This window comes from Echinops telfairi, unplaced genomic scaffold (genome assembly GCF_000313985.2).
Source record: "Echinops telfairi isolate 266 unplaced genomic scaffold, ASM31398v2 ScPeMD7_7465;HRSCAF=8503, whole genome shotgun sequence".
Taxonomy (NCBI): Eukaryota; Metazoa; Chordata; class Mammalia; order Afrosoricida; family Tenrecidae; genus Echinops; species Echinops telfairi.
In genome coordinates, this window is record NW_022111365.1 from 8452486 (window position 1) to 8462427 (window position 9942).

Below are 9942 nucleotides of genomic sequence, written 5' to 3' on the forward strand. Positions count from 1 at the left end.
AGAGCAGATATTCTTGATCTTAGAGAATAGTAACCTCTAAGTTTTAACCACTGAATATGATGCTGGCTATGGGTTTTCACAGATGTCTCTTTTGGGGCCACAGACCTAGTAAGTTGAGTCTTTTGATCATGAAGAGTGTTGAATTATTTAAATACTCTTCTGTGTCTACTGAGATGATTATGTGGGTTTTGTGCTTTTTTTACTGACATGGTACATTATACTTTGTTCTATTGATACAGTAATGTTATATCAATTGATTTTCATATATTAAATGAAATAACGTTTGTATTCTAAGGATAATTGTCACTTGTAATGATATGTAATAAGTTTTATATTTTACTTAACTTTATTTGCTGGTTCAAGGGGCTCAAAGGTTCAGTGAAAATGGAATGAAAACACTTACCTTCCCACTGACTTTCTGAAGCCCCTTTATTTTGTTGAGGACTTCTGCCTCCCTATTCTTAGGAGATATTTATCTACAGTACTGGTAATATCAGGCTTCTTAGACTATTACCTATTTTAAAATTAAATTTTATGGGAACACAATGACATCCTTTCATTTTCCAATGTTTTATGCATGCTTTTGTTCTATCAATGAACAGATCTGAGCATGTGCTGAAAAACCTAAAGTATTTACTAACTAGTTCTTTTCAGAAAAAAGTTGCAGACATTCAATAAACATAAAAGATTCATCTATAACATTTATTTGTAAAGCTGAACAATAGAAACAGATCCAGCCTAAGTTCTCTTTCTTTATGCTCAATGAAACTGAGCAAGGGGAGCAATTTTGTAAGAGGAACAAAATATAAGTGAAGCAGGTAGAATTCTAACTCTTTGACAGCAATGTTACTTGGGAAAAGGAATGTCAATTTAGAGTTTCAAAGACCTTTATGACAAATACAATCTGTAGTTCAGGCTAAGATTTCTTTACCAAATGACATGATAGAATTGAAACATAAAATGAGATTCTTCTATTCTTCTACAGTCCTGAACCTTTATTTGCCTTTTACTCACCTTTCCTACTTCTTTCTGTGGAGCATGGATGCTGCTTTGATCTTCAGTTCTATCTTCCTCCTCATCAAACAAACTAAGAACAGTTTTGGTTCTACCCTTGGCTCCTTTCTCCAAGGAGGATGATGAAGGAAATACATCAGAGGGTTTGACTACTGCCTGAGCAGATATAGTCAAAGAGCTTTCCTAAAAATGGATATAAGCAAAAAGAATAAGATCTAGAAATACAAATCCTAGCATGGAGTCTTACAAGCTCCTAAGAACTTTAGTTAACTATCACATCTGTACATCTTATCACGTCTATTCCCAGGTCACAAACCACTAAGATCAATCTTTAATCAGCTGTTCCAACAGTCTCAAACAGATATTCTACAGCCAGCTTTGACCCATGGGTATCTCCCCTTACATCAAGTGAAGGGAAGTTATAACCCAGATCCATATAGTTGTTCATGAGCTACAAATAATTTCCAAGTTATAGAGATAACACAAGTGCCAATCACTGGAAAATGATCATAAATTTCCAAATAAAAGTGTTGCTTACCTTCTACTATATGTTATATATGTAAACAACGCCATACTAAAACTTTATGAGAACCCGCTTTGAGTTGTCCTCATTGCTACTGGCTAGAGAAGCTGGTGGGTTTGAATGGCCAACAATGTAGTTAGTGCCTAACCCAACGCAACAAGAGGGCTCCTTATTAGACTGTATATACTTACTGCCGCTGAGTCAATTCTGACTTAGAGCAACCCTATAGGGCAAGGTAGAACTGTTCCTGTGGGGTTTCCAACATTGTTAACTGTTTATAGGAGTAGAAAGCCCCGACTTTTTTCTCCCATGTGCTCGTTTTAAACTGACCGCGTGGTTAGCAGCACAATGCTTAATCACTATAAAAGGAAAAATTCACCTTTCCTGATTCCTCAGTTGCGTTAGCTCTGTCATTATCTGATGGTCCTATGGACTTGTTAACATTCTCTTCCGTAGACTTCAGTCTAAATGATGCCTCCTCCTCCTCTTCATCACGAAATAGCAAAGGTGTCGTCTGAGCAACTGTCTCTTTTTCCTAACAAAAGAAGAAGAAGAGTAAATAACATCCTGAAAAACAATAAGTGATACCTGACTGGAATGGCCACATACAGACCAACAAGTCAAAATCAGTTTTCCTTAGGATGCTGGTGAGTATGGTGGTAGAAGAGTGAAAAAATAGTGACACAGGCATGAAATTAACAGAACCAAATAATAAAATCTTGCATCTGCAAAGATGTCACAACACCATTTCTGTCACCATCCTCAAGTGTCTCTTTATCTCCACTAACCTTCTTTATGGTCCTGTCTAGTTTAAAAGTCCTTGCTCCACAACCTAATTACTCATCACTCCTCTCTGGCTCCCTCCTGTGACATTGCAACTACAGTGAACTCTCGCCACTTCGTGCTTCGATTTCCGCGGCTTCACTCTATCCGGCTTCACTCTATCGCGGTTTTTGCGTAACAGCGCATGCTCTGTCATTACTGCCACTGATTGGCTCATACTGTACACGCTTGATGCCATAAATAATATAATAAATAATAAATGATAATTGTAACGTCCAAAATGTTTTGGTGTATTTTCCCTTTTTCGTTTAATAAATTGGGTAATACGAGTGTAATGGTGACTAAAGGGTGTTTTTTCAAGTCCTCTATGCTCTAACTACGAAAATATTTGATTTACAAATAAGGAATCCTACTTCGCGGAATTTCATTTATCACGGTAGGGTCTAGAACCGATTAACCGCGATAAACGAGGGTTCACTGTATATCCATCAGACTTAGCTAGAATTGCCTTGCTAAAATAAACACAGATTATTTCATCCTAATACTAGACTGAATTAAACAAATATACAAGACAATCAACATACACCACATCCGTATCTTCATCTGCACTACACCACTAGCATGCTTTGCTCATTCTTACATCAACTGGATACTTTAAGACTTCTAAGTTTGTGCCCCTCACTGTCTTTTGTAACTCAAATATTATCTGTAAAAGTTTTCCTATTCTCTTCATTAATATTATGTTGCTTCGTTAATAAGCACCTCCTTTACATTTCACATTAATAAGAAGTACACCACTTACATTTCATTAGCCCTTATCTTACTCTCTAACTTAAATAGTTGTCCCAGACAAAGCCAGACATTTTAGGTAGAGCTGTAAGGCCTCTAACAATACATGATTATAGAAAAAGTGGAGTCTTGTAAAATTGGGTAATTATTCCTAGTGTTTCCATGCTGGATTAGGGTTAAGATGTCAGATTCAGTCTCGAAAAAATAAACATTCATTTCCCGAACAAGTTGGAAAGATTGGAGAAGTGGTGGGGAGGAATGACTGAGGAAAACCTAGACACCAGAAAAGCAGCTCCAAGAACCAGCATAAACTGGATCCATTTATTTATGACCCCTGTAAAATGAGTAGTTCATCCAGCCATGTCCTGAAGAACTTATGATATCATGCATCACCCCCTGTGAAAATAATCTCCCACTGATAATGCCAAGACTGGACAACCCATCTTTCTGGTTCCTTGCACTGTGCTTTGCAATCAATTTTCTCCTTAAAATAAGAAAGTTATCCCAGATCTGCTTGGTCCATTAGTTTGAAAGGACCATATTTTATTATTTCTATGGCCAGTGGTACTATTTAATAGGTGCTCTATACAAACTGGGAAGCACTTTGACCCATCTATTATCTATTCCTTACATAGAAGCAGAGATTATCCATATTAGAAAACTAAGGTGTTTGATTTATCTAGAGCTATTAACATCTAAGAGGTAAGTGATTTATCAAACTCTTGTCAAGTTCTTCTCAGCCCACAGAGGGGAAAAAAAAAACAACGCATTTTTTCATATTAACTGGAATGGATGATATAAGGAAGTTTTTGAACAATGTCTAAATCAAGTTGGGATAGTAGATTTAGGAAGATCTAAGGATGTGCAATGAAGTAAATTATTTAATATGGCTCTCTTAGCCATAGTCTTTGTTACTCCAATCAAACAACCTTTGTTTTCCTACTGATTAGGAAGATACTGATTGGATTATCTGACTGATTCAGTTGTGAGTGCTAGTTAAACAGGGTTAATTGTGATTGTCATCCTGCTGGATATAAAATCCACCATCTCAGAAGTAGGAAGGATTATTCGCACTACCAGAAAAAGAAAAGAGCAAGGAGGGAAGCCCACCCGTCTGACCCAAAGACTCATGTGCATTGAGCTTCCTTGATCCAGGAGTTTTGACACCAAGGAGTGGCAGAGCAACAACAATTGAAGAACCATGGGGCCAAGAGTATGAAATGAAGTAGTAGACTTCCCAGACCACAAAGTAAAGCTGAGTGCTTTGGAAAAGAAGGCTGGCTTGTAGAGTAGGGTGTCTCTGAGCAGTTAGTTGGGGAAGCTGAGTGCCTTCGGTTTGAGGCTTACAGTGGAGTGGCATGCCCTTTGGGAATTTAATAGCAGTCCTAAAGGAGTTTTGTTAACATTGCCAGAACAAGGTAGAGGCCAGGCCAAGATCAGAGGGTGATGGGTCTGTATGTGAGCATTGCAGAAAAGAAACTGTCCTGACTAAACAATTATATCCTGATATTTCTTACCTGAATTGTAGCCTGTTAACTTGCAGACACACACAAAAATCCATAGATGTAAGTATCATCTGGTTGCATGGTTACTGCAATGAATTATGGAACCTAGCTGAAATGTATCATGGGAGTGTCAAGGGAGGAACAGTTGGTATCAGAATAGGGTTAACTAGGATGGACTGAAGGTTAAGAAGGTAGAGGCATTACTGACCCCCTGCCTGGTGACAATTGGCCTTAATGGTTATAAGAGGTCCTATGGGGCCTCCATTCCATTTTCCACAGGACAATACTAGTTAAGGTAGAGAGAAAGCATGCAAGACAAGAGAAATGGTAGAATGTATTTGAATAAGATTATAGGTAGCATAGTAGGCTAAGCTATGGCCTTTAACAAGGGGATGACAGAACCAGATATGTTTTGAAGGGAACTGTGGGAACAAGGAGACTACATAGAAGGGAAGGAACAAGTCCAAATAAAAAATGATCTTTATAGTCAAGACTAAAGATGACATGAAAATAGGTATGAGGATAAATATCACTAGCATAATATAGGCAGGACATGGTAATTGATTATCAGTGGATTAGTGTCATGAGTTGAATTATATCCTTCAAAAATCTGGTCAACTGGACTGGGCCAAGATTGTCAGTGGTTTCACAGTTATGTAATAATGTAATGTGGCAGTTATGCAGTGACACCTCATGTTATGTATAAGTCAATAAAAGATTAAGGGTCAGATACCACACCCTTAATCCAGTCACAGTCCTGATCCCAGGTAAGGGGATTTCTATGGCATGTGGCCTGGAACACCATTTGTCTTTAAAACAAGTTAAAAGGGGAAAGACAGGAGCAGAGGTCAGAGGGATCAACTACCACCATTTAAGAAAAGGCAGAATTTGATAACAGAAGTGGGTTGCTGCTCTATCAGATCCCTAAAATGTGGAAGTGGTTTTGGAATTAGACAATGAGTAGAGGCTGAAAGAGTACTAAGGTACAAAACAGCAAAAGACTAGATTGCCTTAAAGAAACTGTTGGTGAGATTAAGGACATCAAAGGGAATTCAGGTAAGGGTTCAGAAGGAAGTGAGGTGAAATACCAGAGCTGATAAACAGCAGCAGCAGAATTAAGAGACCAATGCAAGATGCTGTGAGAGCTAACCGCCAGGTAAAGAAAAGTTGAGCACCTTAAGGGCTCAAGTTAGAGGTGGTATGGTTATCTCCAGGCATTTATCAGCAGCCCTAAAGAGTTTTATAGCCTGTGCCCATGAAGGACAAAGGCTAGAATAGCCTCTTAGAAAACGTAAGGTGTGAAGAAGCAGCAGCTCTAGAGACAAGCGCCATGGGAAGCACAGGTGCCATGGTCTCAAAAGATGAATCCATTACCTCTGGGCTTTAAAAGAAACCCTGGCCTCTGAGGTTCCTAAAGGGGGTGGGGGTGGGGCAAAATCTTCTAATTTTTAGAGTCTTCTTTTTAAAGATATTCTCCAGACTGTGGGGCTCCTGTTAAGATGAAGATGAAGGGGGAGGGCTATCATGCTTGAGGGTTTGCCAGGGTTGAGGGGGTGGGGTCATCATTCAGACAATCTAGGAAGCATGGCCAACACCCAGAGGTTAGAGGACAAGGCCATTGTCTAGGTGGTCTAAGATGAGAGAAACTAAAATAAATTATTTCATTGGGTTTATAACTTGCTTGGTACCCTCAATCTCTTCTTTCCCTCCAATTGTTCCAGTATATAATGGAAATGTCTACCTTGTGCCTGTCCACCATTGGAGTTTTGAAGCAGAAAACTTTTATTCTAGATTTACAGGGGAAGAGGAACTTAACCCCAAACTGGAATGTAGGTGAAAGTGTTTTGCATGTGGCAAAAACATGAATTTGGGGGGCTAACCTCCCGTAAAAAAACTTCTTTAGAAGAGCAGAAGATAATCACTTTAAGGACTGAGGTGCTCCTGAGTATGCCTAGCCATGGTATTTTCAATTACTTCACATGCATATGAAAGCTGCACTGGAGACTGAACTGATACATTTGAATCATAATGTTGGCATATTGAATATACCATGGTGTCAGAAGAGTGAACAAAATCTGTCTTGGAAAATGTACAGCCAGAATATTCCTTAGAAGTGACGATGGGATGCAAAGTAAGGAGAATAAGATAAAAGGCCTACAAACCTTCTATCTTATAAGAGAAAAAAGGAGAAGGAAGTGAGCAGAAATAAGAGGGATCTATTACCACCAATAAGAAAAGAGCTAGGGTAAGGAGGGCGTAGGATGCCTGGTGGGGCTTGGTTAAGTGTAATGTAGCCGAGAGAAATTACTGAAACCCGAATGAAGTGCGAACGTGATAGTGGGACAAGAGGAAAGTAAAAGGAAATGGAGGAAAGAACTAAGAAGCAGAGGGCATTTATAGAGGTCTAAATACAGGCATGTACACATATAAATATGCTTATATATAATGATAGAGAAATAGATCTATGTGCATATATTAATATGTTATGTATTAAGGTAGCAGAAGGACATTAGGCCTCTTCTCAAGTACTCCCTCAATGCAAGAACAGTTTGTTGTAATAACCTGGCATTCTGCAATGCTCACTTTCTGACATGATCACTGAAGACAAAATGGGTGCATAAGCAAATGTGGTGAAGGAAGCTGATGGTGCCCAGCTATCAAAAGATATAGCATCTGGGATTTTAAAGGCTTGAAGATAAACAACTGGCCATCTAGCTGAGAAGCAACAAAGCCCACATGGAAGAAGCATATCAGCCTGTGTGATCATAAAGTGTCAATGGGATCAGGTATCAGGCATCAAAGACCCAGAACAAAAAATTATATGTATATGAATAATGGAGAGGGTGGAGCATAGACCATTGGATATCCCCTCACAGAAAGCTCACAAAGGAAGAGATGAGCCAGCCAGGGTACAGTATTGTACCAATGAACATACAACTTTTCTCTAGTTCTTTAATGCTTCCTCTCACCCACTATCATGACCACAATTTTACCTTACAAATCCGGCTACACCAGAGCATGTACACTGGTACAGATAAAACCTCTTGACACAGGGAATCTAGGACAGATAAACCCCTCAGAACCAATAATGAGAGTATTGATACCAGGAGGGGAAGGAGAAGGTGGGGGAGAAAGGGGGAACCAATCACAATGATTGACAAGTGGGAGAAAGGGGGAACCAATCACAATGATCGACATATAACCCCCTCCTGGGGGGATGAACAACAGAAAAGTGGGTTGAGGGAGACAGCGTTCGTTGTAAGACATGAAAAAAATAATAATTTATAAATTTTTAAGGGTTCATGAGGAAAGGAGGGTGGGAGAGTTGGGGAAATAGCTGATGCCAAGGGTTCAAGTAGAAATAAAATGTTTTGAAAATGATGATGGCAACCTATGTACAAAAGTGCTTGACACAATGGACGGATGTATGGATTGTGATGTTAGAGCCTACAATAAAATGATTTTTTTAAAATTAAAAAATAAAGATAGTAGACAGAACACCAAAGAAGTAAGCAGAGAAAATAAACACTGCTGATGAACTAGGCTTCCAAAATGTACTCTGATGGCTAATCATTAATTTGAGCTACATACTGCATTAAATAAATATAGACAGTAGCAAAAAAAAAAAAAAAGAGCCAGGCTGAAGTGTGTCCTTTGGACTTGGGATCCCTGCACTGAGAAACTCTAGGCACGTGGAAGACTGCTGCCAGGACAATGGATCTATCCAAGGAATTCTAGGTCTGTAGATTTTGAACGGAGAAGACTTTCACCAGAGCCAATGGAAAGAGAAAGCCTTCCTCTATGGCCAGAAGTCTGCATTTAGACTTCTAACCTTCTGTAAGCAAATAAACTTCTATTTATCAAACTCTTTCACTTGTGGTATTTCTGTTATAGAAACACCACATAACCAGTGCAGGTCTACTATATACATATAAAATCTCATTTAAATAATATTTTTAAGTAAAAATACATTCAAATACCACAAAACAAGAAATGATAGGCAACACACTATTATATTTACCCCTTGGAAAGAGTTTTGACTGGGGACCTTTTATACTATATGCAACTTAAAAAGAACTTATTCATATATAGCCAGGTAATTAAAAATTAACTTTAAATAAAAAATATTTAGGTGGTATGGAAGAAGAATAAGCACCAGCTTCTAAAGAGAAGAATGTATCAAGCTCCTCTGCTACTTCCAAATCCCCCTTTATTGCATCCCCAAAGAAAAATCCACAGGATTGTGCACGTATCAGAGACACTTTATAGTGGGAGGAGCAAGGTCTTCTGGTGCCACCCTTCTAGACTCCACATTGCAGGAGGCCCAGGAACTTATCCCTCCACCCATGTCTTGGACATTTTCCTGATTTTAGCATGTAATTACATTGAAGTGGTTTGAGGTTATGTTGAAAAGCCTTGGAGTCTGTTCTGCCAAGGCCTTTCAAGTTAACTTAGTAAAGGAGGTATCCGTACAACCTGCATGGAATCTAGAGTTCTCAATCTCCCTTTAAAGGTGCTGTAAATTGTCAATTGTCAATAAAATATTACTTGGTCTCACGTTGTTCCATGCACACTTTGTTCCAGAGGCATCATGGAAGAAAGGTATGGCAATCTTTCGAAAAATCAGCCATAGCCACTGAAACCTAATAGAACATATTCTACTCTGACACACATGGGTCACCATGTCTCAGATGAAACACCAACCCTTTTTTTAACATCAAGAATGAATTTTTCTGTTTGTGCAGTGATGTCATTTAGACTTACTTATTGGAAAGGTACTTAGACTATGGGCCACTGAATGCCTATTTATATGCATATGAATCAAGGGGGAAACGCTAGACTTAAAACATTATCTTAGAAGGCATAATTTATGCTTTAACAGGTCTTATTCAGTGCCATTAGAATAAACAAGCTAGCCAGAAAATTCCCCTCTGAGAACTGGTTCAGCAATCTCTACTAAAATTCAAGACTCCTATTTCATCCCTACCCTTCATGTGGAATGGCTACACAAATCAGGAACTCTTCCTCTACAACGTGTGCAATACTGCCCCCTGGTGGGGAACTTGAATGATCCAGTAGGGTTGCAAAAGCATATACCTCTATACTACATTATGAGCTACAATACAAATTTTTTATTATCTGGGTGATTCTGAGTAAATTTTTTTCCTGAAAAGGGGGTGGAAGCCTATGCTTTTCCTCCCTCACTATCATGATCCTAATTTCTACCTTACAAATCTGGCTAGACCAGAGGATGTACACTGGTACAGATAGGAACTGGAATCGCAGGGAATCCAGGGCAGATGATCCCTTCAGGACCAATGGTGTGAG

General features: G+C 38.9%; 1 protein-coding gene across 1 annotated transcript in view; it reads right to left on the bottom strand.

Annotated features, from left to right (window-relative positions):
• LOC101659799 (WASH complex subunit 2A) overlaps positions 1–9942 on the bottom strand; it is a 96192-nt gene that overhangs the window by 15310 nt on the left and 70940 nt on the right. Inside the window, exons 19-20 of the mRNA XM_045283653.1 lie at positions 1917–2072; positions 1015–1197 (exon numbers count right to left, since the gene is read on the bottom strand). Coding sequence (XP_045139588.1) covers positions 1015–1197; positions 1917–2072 — 339 coding nt within the window. The remainder of the gene's footprint in view (positions 1–1014; positions 1198–1916; positions 2073–9942) is intronic.